The 15,609-nt window shown below is 38.5% G+C and overlaps 3 protein-coding genes across 4 annotated transcripts in view; 2 read left to right on the plus strand and 1 right to left on the minus strand.

Annotated features, from left to right (window-relative positions):
- Positions 1–1,277: 1,277 nt before the first annotated feature.
- RBP4A (retinol binding protein 4 A, plasma) lies at positions 1,278–8,932 on the plus strand. Of its 2 annotated transcripts, none has more exons than XM_025151488.3 (6): positions 1,278–1,450; positions 3,766–3,892; positions 4,504–4,640; positions 4,798–4,904; positions 6,318–6,530; positions 8,546–8,932. In XM_025151488.3, exons 1-6 carry the CDS (start codon positions 1,446–1,448, stop codon positions 8,557–8,559), a joined length of 603 nt encoding a protein of 200 aa, XP_025007256.1. In that variant the 5' UTR covers positions 1,278–1,445; the 3' UTR covers positions 8,560–8,932. The 2 variants fall into 2 exon arrangements, with proteins under 2 accessions (XP_025007256.1, NP_990569.1); NM_205238.2 differs by lacking the exon at positions 1,278–1,450 and adding an exon at positions 3,543–3,596 and having other exon boundaries at positions 8,546–8,748.
- Positions 8,933–9,419: 487 nt separating this feature from the next.
- On the minus strand, positions 9,420–15,185 carry FFAR4 (free fatty acid receptor 4). The gene is made up of 3 exons (XM_003641481.6): positions 14,448–15,185; positions 13,912–14,040; positions 9,420–10,176 (listed from the first exon to the last, which is right to left on the minus strand). The coding sequence occupies exons 1-3, from the start codon at positions 14,976–14,978 to the stop codon at positions 9,772–9,774; spliced, it is 1,065 nt and encodes a 354-aa protein (XP_003641529.3). The 5' UTR covers positions 14,979–15,185; the 3' UTR covers positions 9,420–9,771.
- The window catches only part of MYOF (myoferlin), a 92,796-nt gene continuing 91,889 nt past the window's right edge, over positions 14,703–15,609 (plus strand). Inside the window, exon 1 of the mRNA XM_040703097.2 lies at positions 14,703–14,936. Within this exon, the coding sequence (XP_040559031.1) occupies positions 14,930–14,936 (7 nt within the window). The 5' untranslated portion in view covers positions 14,703–14,929. The remainder of the gene's footprint in view (positions 14,937–15,609) is intronic.

A 15,609-nucleotide genomic window follows, 5' to 3' on the forward strand; every position in this document is an offset into this window, starting at 1 on the left:
GCACAGTCTGGTTGGAAATGGATATTCTGTTGCTTACTACCAGTTGTTTGAGTCAGCTTTTTCGTGAAAACTGACTTATTCTTGTGACCATAAATAAAATTCTGGTTCTTTAAATATTAAAAGCTTCAATGTTTCAGAGTTGAAAAAATGTTTTAAATAGTAATTTGACTCATACTTCTTTTTATTACACAGTCATAAATTAAACTAAAATAGCTCCTACAATGAAAGCTTTTTTTCTGCCATTTCTGTTGAAAATCTCAGCTTTTCTGTGCATTTTCTGTTGCTATTCCTACTGGAAAGTATTACAGAAATTCACAGGCTATTAACGTAAAAAAAACACTTTAGCTGCAAAATCACTGTCAGAAGCTAACCCCTTTGTTGGCCTCTTGGCAAAATTCAAAGGTAGAAGGTTTCTTTCCTCTTCAATTAAATACAGTTCCAGTAAATACACACCTTATTTTAAAAATCTTCCCATAATATTCAAAATATGCTGCCAGTTTCAAACATCAGAATGGGAAGTCATATATGAAATTTATCAAGCCTGGCAGCACAGCATGAGCTTTTTTAACTTATGCTTTACAGTAGAGGTTGTTCTCGTGTTTATGTACTACTGATGTTTTAATTAATCTTTTATATTAAATTGCCTCTGCTTTCTCAGAACCCAGCAATCGTTTGATGCCACTGATTTGATCTACACACACTGATTTCAGAGTCAATTGAAATTCTTGCCCAAATTCTGTTCCTTTCTGTTTACATGAGAAGTACAAATCTGCCAGGCCTGTATCCAGCTTCCATAGATGTGAATGAGGATCACTTGCTGGCATCATTTCTAAACCAAGCTCATTTCCCAAGTTGATCCAAATGATTATTAACCAAGGCAAGGTTTACGCTGTTTACATAGTTGTGCTGGCATAGCTACCTCTGTTAGGACTGAGAAAAAATTCACCCTTGAATTGCCATAATGATGTTAGTCTGCGAGCAACCTTCCATCCTTCCTCCATTACACTCCTGACTGGGGTGTAACTGACTTAGCTGAGGAGCCTTATTGCCTAAAAATCTTGTCACATTGAACCAACTAAGTGCTTTAGCTGTAGCTGTAAAAAGACTTCATTAATATGAAGTGTCTCAACTGGGCAGAGATGGATGTATAGCTAAGTTATAATTACAATTACTAAGTCTCTGCCAAGTGCCTCCATGAGATGAGCTGCCAAATACTGCAGAGGTCATTGGAGGTACACAGATAAAAAAAAAATGCTGTGCCATGCCTAATACAAAACACTGTGCTTCTGATTTACTTTTGTTGAAGACCTCAGACTAATTTAAGAGACTGTAACGGCTCTCACACACATTTTGTACTGATCTTATTAAAAATTATTGGCAGAAGTTAATTTTTGTTTTGGTGAAATTTGTGTTGGTGTCCTGTCTGTAAAGCTGCTGACGACAACATGCAGTAAGTATCATAGGACTAGTGACCTAGATTTTCAGAGGCAGCCAAATTTCACCCAATTTTGATTCTTTTGGATATGGGAGCATAGACTCCTTTGAAAACATTTACCACAGATTCTTCATGACTAACTGTGATACTGACAAAGCTTTTTGGGTACAGGTATGATCCTGAAGGAACCTTTTTGGGAATATAAAGCTGTATAGAAATTTTTGAAGAGAACAAAATTAAGAGAAATAACATTTCCCAAATTGACAGAGAACTAAGAAAGAATTGTTTTCTTTGGTTTGAAAGAAAATATAAATGCAATAAACTTTTTTTCTTTTTTTACTATCAGTTGTGGGACACTGAAAGAAGAAAGTCTATATTGATTTTGATCGTGTAAATAGAATTAATGCATATATTAAAACTAATGTATGTTTTGTGAAATTTGTAACAATCTCTCTATAACTGGAATCACCATTGCTAGATGCTGGGGTGAGGTTTTGGAAGCTACTTTCAAGCTATAGATTTCTGTTGCTCCTCAGTCTGTGTGGAAAGTAGCAAACTTGAAATCTCAGTTTAAAAATGGAAATATTGGCCTTTTGAAAGACTACTCTTGATAGTTTTAAGACAATATCAATTGACTTTTCCTGGTTTCCTGTGTTAAATCTGGTCTTTAGTCCAAAAAGAAGTTTAATATTATATATGGTAAAGAGTCTGTTGATATTTAGGGAATCAAAGGCTTCTGAATAGTTTTGGAGCAGCCGAAGACATTTGATGTTTGAGGAAGTGAACAGAAATACTTTGCTATCTGTGCAACAAGGATCCAATATTAAGCTGAAAAGAAAGAATAACAGATAAACCAAGCAGTCTGTGCCACTGTTTGCATGTGAAAAAGATTGTAAAGGGCAGTAACAGTAAAAAGTTTGATATTTTTTGATTAGATGAGATGAATAGAAGCTTAAAGAACATTTTTGGGAAATATCGTGCTGAATAAACTGCATTATTTCTGTACAGCAGCTACTACTGCAATATTTGTATGATATGTTGATGTCTCCATATTTGAATTACATTTTCACTTAATTCTTAAAATAACGAACACAGGCCCTTCAACTAGTAGAATTCTGCCTTTATTCTTTCAAAACTGGAGGTGAAATAAGTAGGTAATGAGTTCTCTTGGTAACGATCATTCCTCTCCTGCTCTGGTTACATATCTAGAAAATAATTAACCGGTTTTCTCTAATGCTTCCTAAAGATGTTGAAACTATAGTACAAATATTGACTGAGAGGCAGCAAAATCTGCTTGGACAGGAGAAAAAAAAATAATGGTTTATATAACCAAATTTACCAAAAACAAAATAGAAATTCTGGAAGCTCTGATTTACTGTTGTTGTCAAGAGGGCCAAATGTGGTGTGTACATGCATTCAAGTATTTGCAGAACACATACGTCCCATCACCTCAAGGCACCATGCAGAAGCGTTCTAGTTTCCTGGGTCTTGCAAGGCCCCAGCTACTGTCCTGAAGAGCTGAGCATGAGGTGGCTTTGGGTCGTCCTTTGGGTTGCATGAGGGAACCCACTGTGGGGATCTGAAGTGGCTCCAGCAAGACCAGGATTTCAGAGATGTTAGCAGAAACTTGCAAGTATGATGTTTTCCTGTGTTTATCAGTGAAAGAGAGGAAAGGAATTTGGGGAGGAGGTGGAGGAAACAAGCCTGCACCTTGTGACTGGGTTGAGCATATTGGGTAAGAAGGACTTTGGACTGCAGTGTGTACAATGGCAGAGAAGGTGGAGGCAGCTGGCTCCCCCACTGTGAGAAGATGGGGTAGTTCTCCTTCCCTTTGTTTTCACCACATAGGTGCACACCCCTACCCCCACAGTGCATTTCGAGTTTGGTCAAACCAGGGCCGCTTTTGATCCTAGAGGTGCTTGACTACAGATAAGGGTCAAAGACCACTGGAGCCCATGGATGTTATGCAAGGGGCTATTGTGAAGGGGGCCCAGACTGCAGCCTTCATCAAGTTGCCTCCCTCCTCCCCCTCCAGTGCTGGCTTTGTTCCTCAGGGGGGTTGCGAAAGCCTCAGGACTACATAAAGCATTCCCTGTCTGGACATCCTGGCCACTGCCACCAACACAGAACTCTCTTGAGGCTGCAGGGAGCGGAGCTGTCTGTAAGGGATCTGCTGCAGTGGGCTGGGGGCATCTGGGCACCTTTCCTGCAGGCGCATCAGGGAAAGCTGCACAATGCCCTGGGGACTTGTTGGGGCAGCACTCCTCCCTTCCCTGGGTCTCTGACGGAAGCCATTTCTGATGTTGTTTGTCTCTTTGCTGTTGCTGCAGGGACAGGATGGCCTACACATGGAGAGCTCTGCTGCTGCTGGCGCTGGCCTTTCTGGGCAGCAGCATGGCAGAGCGGGACTGCCGTGTGAGCAGCTTCAAAGTCAAGGAGAACTTCGACAAGAACAGGGTAAACCTTTCTCTTCAGAATATGTGGTAGCTTGCCTAGCTGTCCTTCCTGGGCTACAAAATCTGGCATCGTGTGTTTATGTTTTCACTCTGACTGCAATCCTTAAAACAGTGGGAGTGTGTACTGATGCCTGTACCTTCACAGTACTACTGGATCCTGATACAACTGATACAGGAATACTGCAAAAACTGAGGTTAGCTCTCACCTTCTGTGGTCTAAATAAAAAAAGAGTGTAGTGACTTCATTTTTTTCTGCAAAAAATGCATGGTGTTTTCAGAATAATTATAAAGGAAAACTTATTTATATGTAGATCTATCAAGATCTGCCAGTAGCTATCCTTCTTCCACCAGTTTTTTTCTCAATACAAGAAAACTGCAAACAGAAAAAGGATGCCGGAAAAACAGTCAATTCTTTATTGTGTCTGCACTAGGACATATTGGTGGTCTTAGGCTGTTGGTAGAGCTAGATTTATTTTATAGGTAAAACTTCAAGGCATGGTGTCAGAGATCTGTATTTCATCCCCTTTATCATCCTACCCCAGTTTGCAGTGTCTGTTTTTAGTATTTTCCATACTTCTAGGTCTAACTGCAGGCTTTTTCATTTCCTTGCAGTACAGTGGCACCTGGTACGCCATGGCAAAAAAAGATCCTGAGGGGCTGTTTCTACAGGACAATGTGGTTGCCCAGTTCACTGTAGATGAGAATGGACAGATGAGTGCCACTGCAAAGGGCAGAGTCAGACTCTTCAAGTAAGCTATTTGCAATCATCCTCTTGTTCTATTTCACTACCCTTCTGCTTTGCTTGATCTTGATCGAATCCAGCCTGCTATCCTTGTGCTAGTCACACAGTCTCACCAAGTCTGCTGTCAGGTTTGAACGTGATATTTTCTTTTTCCCTGGCTGCAGTAACTGGGATGTCTGTGCTGATATGATTGGCTCTTTCACTGACACAGAGGATCCTGCCAAGTTCAAGATGAAGTACTGGGGTGTTGCCTCTTTTCTGCAGAAAGGAAGTGAGTAATTAACTATAGAAGATGTGGAACTAATTAAGAGCATGATTATGCTGAATGTTGATGCTGGGGAAGAAAGAAGTACGATGTTGGATTTCTTGAACACTTAAAGCATGCAGTAACTATAATATAGCAAAGTCTTAATGTGAACAAGGTGATCGCTATTTTTTATGAGACATCTGGCTGATTCTCTTTAAGCAAGAGAAGACTGGGCCTTTGTATATCTTCATATTTCTCTTGTTCACTACCCAATTGTATAATCTAAAGTGACTGTTCAGAAGAAATAAAAGGTAAATGTAGTGTTTTTTTAGTATTTTATTCATTATTTTGTTTCAGAATTCATTTACTGGATGTTCCTGCTCTCTGTGAAAAGCCTAATGTCAGACTTGGTCTAGTAGGGAAGAGGATTTTATGACTATTCTTTTGCATAATCTAGTATATGCAAATGCAGAGATTTATCTCTTTTTACAATTATCATACAGTAAATATATATTCATATTTTCCTGTCATCTTTCACACTCTATGCAAAATTAGTTTCTTGAGTGAAGTAGACATTCAGTTACTTGTAGCTCAAGACATTTCTATGGATTGTTTCCAAGAGCAGCAGATGGAATTTGGAAGTGATTGAAGCTCCATTCTCTCCAAAAGCACAGTCAAAAAAAATGCTTTGGTTGCCAATTGCTCTTGAATTGTTGCTGAATTGCCTCAAAGCATGCTGATGAATCATGTTTTCACGGATACTTCAGATACTTGCTGACTGACCTCGGGCTCTATCTTCTTAAAAGCTGTGGTCCCCACCCACAGGAGAGATGGGGAAGAGAACTGCATTCAAATGGCAACTGTATTAATCTTTTACCTTAAATATATAACTTAAGTTATATTCCTGGGAGGGAATATTTATGACTGAGTATTTTGGAGCACAACTAGCATAACAAAGAGCACTTTTTTCTTTTTTTCTTTTTTTTTATTAACTATTTTGATCATAACATTTTTTTGTTAAAATAAGAAAACATTAATAGTCATGGTGGTTGATATATGGTTCCGTTTTTGTGTTTGGTGCCATATTTTATAATAATTTTCAGGCATGTATTTACAGGATGTTTACTACCGTTTTCTCATGCTGCTCTTGTTCTGTGCCAGTGTTAGAGGAGAAGCAGTAGTGCCAACCCTTCCTTCTTCTCTTCCTCATAGCCCCTAACATATATGCTTATTTTTAAAACAAATAAACAAACTTCCCCTCAGAACGTAGAATCAAATACTGGACATAGGTATAACCTAACAGCTAATTTGCTATCATTTATACCAATATTCGTTGTAATTTCTCCTGTTATTGTATTAAAGTTATGGAATTATGGCAGTGATCTACATTTTATTTGTGTCTCTGTAACTCCCTTGCTTTGCTGTGATTTGTTCCAGATGATGATCACTGGGTAGTGGACACAGATTACGATACATATGCTCTTCATTATTCCTGCCGTGAGCTAAATGAAGATGGCACTTGTGCTGATAGCTATTCCTTTGTATTCTCCCGGGACCCCAAGGGATTGCCTCCAGAGGCACAGAAAATTGTTAGACAAAGGCAGATAGACCTCTGCTTGGACAGAAAATACAGAGTTATCGTTCATAATGGTAAGAATTTTTTTTTTTTTTTGAATAATTTTATTTCAGGGTTTAGTGAGAAAAGTATTGGGAGTCTCTTTAAATAGCAAATGCTTTAAGTGTTATATTTAGTGGCTTTAGTATTGTCATTTGAAAACTGGAACTTGTAATAAGTGCATTTCAACTTTTACTTCCCTTATCTGAAGGAGAGCCAAGGTGTATAGCTTTTTATGTGGCATATCGTATCAGCTGAAACAATAATTAAAGGAAGCTGTAAAACAATTAAATCAGTGTGGTATGATTAAACACAGTAACTTCTTAGTTGCTGTAAAGGGAAATTTTATCTCTTTAATCAGAACGCTTACCTTCCTTGAAAGTAGTTGATGAAGGAATACAGTAGTGAAGAATAGAGAAAATAGATTGGAGTATTTAGAGCACAGAAAATAGCATTGTTTCCCCATTCCTACCTTTGCATTTTGGAAGACAGGGTGTCTGCAGAAGATTTACTGTCGAGTCAGCTGAATTCCCAACGTAATGTCATGGACAAAAGAGTTAATGTGAGTCTTGAAAGCATAAGTCATGGATGTCAGATATGGGTTTACAGACTCGTACGAGGCTGTTGTGCTTGGCATAGGTCCACTCAATCTGTCATGTTTAATGATACTGATAACTAGGAAGGGTATGAGAATGAATTAGAAATTTCAAAGAAAAGCAAAGCAAGTGATAGAAAGTTTGTTAAATGTGTCCAGTAGTGACTGTTCCAAAGACCTTGATCTTTTTCTCATCGGAAGGAGTTTAAAGACTGATCCGAGCAAAGTCTGTGCTTGTCCACACAAGCAATGAGAACTGGATAGTAAAGGACTTGCAAACACAGGAATAATAAAATAAAATGGTTGGAACTTTAAACTGGATACATTCAGAGCAGAAATAAATAGCCATTTATTTAACTCCAAAGTTCATTAACCTTTGGAACTGTTTACCAAGAGCCATTGTATGGTCATCATCACTGAAATCTGAAAATCAAGATAAAAGGCTTTTCTAAATAATGTGTTGGAATAAACTGAGATGGACTGAAGGAAGTTTTGTGTATTTGAAAAATTTGAAAGTCAGAACAGGTGAACACAGTCAACTCTTGTCTCTATTACCTGCTCATCTGATCTACAAACAGAGAGTTATATATTGCCATGTAGTAAAGTATCCTGATAACAAAGTGCATGAAAGATCTACTGAGCTTGGTGCTGTTCAGTATCCTCATTAGTGACCCAGAAAAATCATAGAATCGTAGAACGGTTTGTGTTGGAAGGGACTTTTAAGATCATGTAGTTCCAACCCCTCTGCTATAGGCAGGGACAAGGACACCTCCCACCAGAAAAGTGCCTGACAACAATAAAAATGAAATTTTTGTCTTGAGTGAGAATTTGGAAGCAACATAAAAGTATTTAAGACTGTCAAATTTAAGAGAAATCAAAGAGGCAGATGAAACAAGATTTTGGTACCTACTTGATAATGAAGCTTCATAGGAAATATATAACCACTCAGATGCTCTTGAATTCCAACCTATATGTTCAGGAAAGACATCTGTATGATGCATCAGGCAACATAATTAAAATGCTGCTTCATTTGCTGCAGCAGTCAGAAAGCTAATGATGTGTTTTATTGCATAAAGTGTAGGATACTTTCTTGTTTTTTCTCTGCCCTTCAAGTGACACGGGTCAGGAGTTAACATTTCTGAAGGCAAAAAAAAAGAAAAAAAAGAGATTCCTAGGGGTGTTAAGGAGGTTTTTGTATTTAATCAAAGATAAACTGTAGCTTTACAGCTGCTTTGCTATGACTTTGAGAGGTGTGTGCTATAGTGGCTCTTTGCATATCTGTCAAACTCAAAAAAGTACTACTCCACTGTAATGTCAGTATGTTAGGCTAGTCTGAGTACTGGTCTGGTTTAGGATTGTTTGGTGGAAATTTGTGTATTTCAATTTTGCCTCATGTGATTGAAAAAATTTTTTTTGTTGTTTGTTTGTTTGTGTGTGTGTGTGTGTGTATTTCAGGATTTTGCTCTTAAGGAGATCCATAAGTATGGAAGGAAACCGTGTAACAGTACCATGGATGTAAAGTTAATACATTGATCAGGTGCTCTTTTAAAAAGATTTTAGATGGCATCATTTAGATTTCAAATATATTTATCTGAACTGCATAGCTCATTTTATTAATAAACCAATGAAACATTTTAATAAACTTGGATTACAGGGGATTCAAATTGTCTGTATGCATATCTGTACATATGTAGGCATTGGTTTTAATAATAAATTGTTATTGTAATGCACTATTTTAAATTGCTGACAGATGACAACAATTAAGAACGTATTCTTTTTTTTTTTGTTACTGGTTTAAATTTCTGACTAATAGTGTTTTAATTAAAAATCAAAATATTTGTATTTACTTCTAAAACTTCTACTTTGTTTTCAAGTACAATGTCATCTCCCTCCCCCCCCCCCCGAAATACTGAAAATCTTTTCCAATTGCATTTTAGAAACAAGAAAAGAATTCCAATAACAGTATATATCACTGCTTACTTGTATGACTACAGAAGTCATAAAAAATGCATCTTTTTAAAATAACTTTAAAATATTTTTCACATGACAAGTAAACATTTATTTATTCTTTATTTATAAATTAGTAGGCATTATATCCATATATTTAATCTAAGGAGGAACCAAAACATAATCATTCACATGTTGATAATAGAGGTTTATAATCTCATTTGCCAAAACCCTTGTGCAGGTAGTCAGTTATCTAACTGTAAAATCAGGTGTTTTTTTTTTTCTGTTAGTCTACAAGAGCAGAAAACTTCTGAAGATGTACATTTTCACTATAAAGTTGATCTCAGTAAAAATAAAGAGTAAAGACAGAACAGATCTGCTCTTGATGTAGATTCACTATGACTTTATTAAAATTAATAACACTTTTGCCAACTGGAAATGCAATCCCATAAATATAATTCTGCTGACTACTTACTTTGACTATTTTACATTCACCAAGTTCATTGCCATATTTTATTTTCTTCCAGTACAAGTGGAGGGTTCAATCCATTAGATTAAATTGTGGAAATCTTACTGAGGCAAAGCAGTGAAGTCAAGAAGATTTTACTTGCTGGAATGCTTTTTTTTTCCTTTTGCCTCCTCTAGCATATAATACTATAGCACGATAACCTAGTCAAACTGGGATAGTATAGACATTAAAATCCAAAATGAGTCACAGTTCAGACTGTAAAAAATTATCTGGTGATGACAGACAACTTAGGTTGTTCACGTTTACTTCTTGCAGACGTTTCTGAACCAACCCTGGTCCTTACAGGGTTCCCTGTACAACAGAGGAGAATTTCCTGACATTTACGTCTGAAATGGGCAACATTATATAAAACTGGGTTGACAGCAGAGTTGGCAAATGTGAATAGCATGATCCAGAAGAAAACTGATGGCAAAATATTTAAATCTTGTTTGTAGTTCCGGATTAAAATTAAAAAAATAATTATGATAATTGGGCTCCACATGATGAAGAAGGAAATCATCAACACAATGAGGGCTCGGAACAGTTTATAGTCTTGCTGGGAAACACGAATCTGATGATTTTCTGAGTAGGCTAATCCAGCATTTAAACTTCTTCTTGATGCTTTTGTAATCTGTAGTAAAAGAGAAGAAAGTATCTTTCACTGAAACCTATAGAAAAATTCTTAATACATTTTTACAGGTGCAAAAATAGATCTTGGTACATGATGTTCCTATTTTTAAAAATGACTACAAAAAAGGCATTGCAGAATTCTATGTTTACTTTTTGTTAATGGTTTCATTTCAACATTTTCACTTTACTAGCAAGGTTTTTCTTCCTCTCAGCTGTGAATTCACATCAGTATTATTGAAGCTGGGTATTCTCTTGCGTGGCTCTTCACAAGCCATAAAATTGCAGCATAAAATAGAGCCTTAATTACTCATGAAATCCCATTAACTTCTATTTATGACTTCATTTGCTCTATCTAAATAAACCCATTGATCTTTCCATAAATGCAAACTGGAACATAGCTAACAATCCTGTTGATGCACAAGAACGAACAAAATCTAATTGTATGATTGCTATGCTGGTATTATAAGGTAGGTATTAGAAGGAGCATGAATGTATTACCGTAACTAAATCATAGTATATTTTAAATTTGAATGGGATTTTAAGTTTTGTCAAAAGTTTTTAACTTTAAGTTTTTCAGTCATCAATCAGAATTGCGTTCTATGAATTAATCTGAATTTCTGCAGCTGCTTTCACCACTATGGAAGTCTCACTGTGTGTTGTAAACTTACTGGCTGATGTAGTAGACCAGAGTATGGCTAGTTTGGGGAATATACTATTCATGGGTGTGTATCATCTGTCATTATATAGAATGTTGAAACTTGAGGGCTTGCAGAAAACTTTAAAGCCAGGACTCTGCTCTCAGTGTCTTCACTGATGTTTGCACAGCAGATTTAAAGTCTGGTACCTTCATGTATCTGTTGCAAACTAAATAAAATTGAAATATTTAGAAAAGTATACTAAATAATTGAGGTGCCCTTTTACACTATGCATGGGTAAAGAAGGGGTGTTTTCAAAAATTTGGACTAATTTGGTGTTTCATTAGGAAATCAAAAGCATAAGAACCTTCTTTCTGCTTGTATGTGTGACATGTCCCTTTACCAGTAACTTAAATGCTAGCACTAACACTTGCTAGTTTCCTTGTTTAGGTAAAGATGATAATGGTTATAGACTTTGAGTAAATTGTTATTCTTTCCACAGTTTTCTGACAATGTCACAGAGATTGATGGCCTAGAATGAGTATTCTTTAAGAATCTAGACTTCTGGCAAAGTTATTAACAGAATGTAGGTGTATAGATCAAAACTTGTGATAGAAAAATGGGCTTCTCAGGAGCTGTTAAGCCTGAGAAGGAGATAGTCTCATGAGCTGCTTCTGTGGGCAGAGGATTCTGATGTTTTAAATATGTAAAACTGTTGCAGCTTGAACATATCCTGCAGTACCTACTTGAAATCCAGAAATCAGACTAACTCTGAAGGATTCAATACAAGAGTTATTCCCTGAGCAAACACTGCCTGCCTTAGTAAGGACATGCTTTTAGTAAAATACAAAGGACTAATATTCACTTTGACTGTAAGAGTGCAGACTTTTAAACATTTATCCAGAAAGTGGAAAGAAACAAGTAGTATGTCCTCCTTGGCTTCCAGTTTTAAAAACAACATCTAAAGAATGTCTTCAACCAGCAGGCCTTGTATCTGTCTTATGAAAGTACCCCTCATATTTCCTGATGGAGCTGCACAGGCTAGAACTAAGAATGCAAGAATCACTAGGACTGCATCTTAACGAAATGTTCGGTTGAAATGGGGTGATTGTGATAAGTTTTGGATCCTTTCCCAGACTGCCTAGCATAATGAATCTTGATAACTACAGTGGGCGCCTGGACCACGCTCTGAAGACCAGAAACTTAAAGGTCATGTACAAACAAATAACATCCTCCCAACATTAATTTCTTCACTGGTTCTTGCCTATTCTCTATTCCACACGGGTTGGGTCTTGCTTGAGAGAGGAAACACTGCAAAAACAATTCAGTTAACAAACGTGCCTTCTAGTCTGTCATTTGTGGAAGTATTGCAAATAATTAATACTCAGATTCTGATTAAATTTAGGTACCTTTGGAGAATACATTTCTCATCAAATTAGAGGTCTTATCCTTGTAGTGAATCATCATTATTGGTGCTATGTTATCTGAATACAATAATGCTTTGAAGTGCTTCTAGTAACTCAGAATTGTACTGTGTGCACTGTTATCATAGAGTGTTCTCACAAAGTTAGAGTGAATCTGTTCTTGGGAAAGACTCAGGGATTAAGATATTCTTCAGCTGAGTTCTGGTTGCTTCCTGAAGAGCTGTGTGAGAGAGAAGATCCAATTATAACATATGGGAACCTGCTATAGGCCTCATTCCTTTTCCAGTTCAGGAGGAACGGTAACACAGTTTAGCATCTGTGTTATCAAGTTGGAAAAGAAATGCGAGCATAGCAGCATGGGGCTGATTTGTAATCCAGTATCCTGAACATTTTATTGGGCTTCTAGGTCCCTATGTGCCACTGTGTTTTCTAAATCTACCAGCTGTAATCTCAAGTGTGCAAGAACAAGCAGAACACCGTTCCTGTCCTGGTCTCTGACCTGGGACTGTGGCATTTATGGGTATGCAATTTTTTGCAATTCTTTCAACAGGCTCAGAATCCCCACTGAGTTACTGTATGCTCTTCACCTACAGCTAGTATGAGGTTGCAAAAGGCAAGTACTTTACTTCACTAGAATATGTTTACCTTATGCATTTACTTCAAGATTGTAATGAGGTTAGAGCATAGGGAAACAAAGAGATTATGATTTTGACTATGAGCCCAATCAATAGCAATACATGCAGAGCCTGGAGCGTAGGTCATAGGTTCATGGTAACATCTACATCTAGCTCTGCCTCATTTACTCACAGCTCCTGGTACTCACCATCTCACCAATTAATTCCTTGCTCAATAATCTGTGTATTTTACAGTTCCTTTCAAAAGCCTAAAACGTTCCTTATAAATAATATGAGTTTAGTTGTCTAATTGAGGAACCAATAATATTGTTACTAAAAAAAAACAGACATTCCAGCACTTAGTTTGAAGTTTTCTAATTCCTATCCCACTTAGTTTTTGGAAGAGGAAGGGGTATGAAAAAAGTTTTTTTTAAGGAATTTAGGTATCTAGAGTATACACTGTGATGCCTGGTGTCTTGGCCTTACATTTCAATACCTACTCAAAAAAGAGCATGGATGCAGAGTACTTAGTTTACAGTCTTTGTTTGCAAAGTCAGAAGCTGTGGAGGAGTAAGAGTACTCTAATAAGACCTGTGAGCTACAAATATATGCAGAAAGAAGAAAATCAGTAGATCTAAAATGGGAAGAATTTTTGTTTCTAGTCCTGCCTTTCTTTGCTTTCCTACAACACTCTTGCGAGTCCCTGTGGTTTAAGCTTAAGGAAAGCAAGATCCAGTTTTATGTTATTTCTGATGCTTAAGTCTTTAAGCATTTAAGAATTTGACAGTCTTTAAATATGAATAACACATAAATGGATGCAAGTATTAAATGCTATATATAAATTAAGACAAACTTTATACTGGTCTTCTGGTAATATGCTGTTCATGTCCCTCGTTGAAAAGTACAGACTGTTACTTACAGGTTGAAACGCCTTATTTTATATCACATGCTCTTCTACCTGAGCAAATAATGCACATACTCTTTAGATGTATTTATATACACTGATGATACATCAGTGCCTAATGAGTTACTGTTCATTTGTTTTGCAATATTTTAAAAATACCTGTAAGATTTTGGAATAACTGATGACAGTGATTAATCCTGGTATTAAAAAGACAGCAACAGCATAGGTCACATCCCAGACTATTTCTCCTGCATGGCTGGGCCAATCCAAAGTACAAATGTGAATCTCCTGTTTACAAAGGAAAAAAAATAATTAACATTAACATTCTACAGTTATTTTTTCTATTATGTTCTATTTATCTCTCTGTGTGCCCGAGGAAAAATTGTCTGAAGCCTAAACTGAATCCGTGAAAACTTTCTATTCAAACAAAGCCTTCGATTAATGTATTACTTTATATTTTTAAAAGCCCACATATGTACAAATAGATAAGTTAGATGTGTTGTCTACAATCTAATTACCACCGTAAATTCCATATCATGTGCTAACAACAAATACAGACTTAATAACGTATTTGAGTGTCATGTTGGATGTACTTCTGCATGCATTTCAGAATACTAGAATGAAAAACCTATGCATGGCCACTTTGTACAGAGGAAAGCACACGTGCTGGGTGGCCATCCAGCTTTCACCCTTACCTCACCAGTGACACTGGGCAGCTGCACCACAGTGAAGAAGCAGCAGAGTGGCAGGGTGACTATAGCAGCGAAGCCCCAGATGAGAAGGGCAGCAGCCAGCAGCTTGCGGCGGCGGAAGGCAGTGTGGTGCAGCCGAGCGATGCTGATGACCCTCTCCAGGCTGACGGCCGAGAGAGAGACAATGACAACAGTGCCACTGAGGGTCATCACATAGAAGAGCATGTGGCAGATGACGTCGCCCAGCACCCAGGTCTCGGTCCAGCGCACGATGGCGATGAATGGGATGGCGGTGATGAAGAGCAGGTCAGCGCAGAAGAGGTTGAGGACAAGGTAGTTGGCAGCACACAGCCGTTGCTGCCTCCACACCAGCAGCCAGATGCCCCAGATGTTGCCCACCAAGGCCAGCAGGAAGACAGAGCCCAGTGCAGTCGACTCGCCGACACGCAGGGCCGTCACGTTGCCACCCCTGAAGTCTGAGAAGAATGGGAAGTAAGTCTTGTTCTCCCCTTGTGTGTACCCAGCCCCGACCATGAGGGCAGCTGGCAGGCATCAGAGTGCTGCCACAGGCAGCAGCACCATCCCTAGGGGAAGGGCTGCACTCCCAACCACCACGGTGGCACCTGCGGTGCTCTGGTACAGGGCAGGGGGCTGGCTGCCATCCCCCTCCTCTTCTTCCTTCTGTCCGTGCTGCTGAGGGCTTGGCTGTGCCAGCCGTACAGTTTATGGCCCTCGCACTGCAGTGCAACAAGGAAGTGGGAGGGTAAACACGGCACAGCTCACACAAAGGTGAGTCCGCGTGTGTGGGGAGGCAACGAGGGGCTGGGTGTGAGTGCAGCCTCCTGCCACCTCTCCAGGAAGAGCATGGGGCCAAGCGGTGGCACCTCCATGCCAAGGGGACCTAGGCCTGGCCACTTCCCTCATGGCAGCCCTGCTTTCAGACAGGCCCTTTAGGTGCTGGGTGAGCTGGGGAGGCTTTGCAGGCTGCTCCAAGATGTTCCCCTCTGCTGAAAGTGTGTGCACAAAAACACAGGGTGAAACAGAAGCCCCAGGAGAGGCTTTCAAGGAGGAATGGCTGTGCAAGCTCGTCTTGGGAGGCAGGAAAACAAGCTCTGTCCTAAGGTAAAAAAGAGGGATTTGCTTATTTCTTCATGTATTGGCAGGG

The sequence above is a fragment of the Gallus gallus genome, chromosome 6 (genome assembly GCF_016699485.2).
Source record: "Gallus gallus isolate bGalGal1 chromosome 6, bGalGal1.mat.broiler.GRCg7b, whole genome shotgun sequence".
Classification (NCBI taxonomy): domain Eukaryota; kingdom Metazoa; phylum Chordata; class Aves; order Galliformes; family Phasianidae; genus Gallus; species Gallus gallus.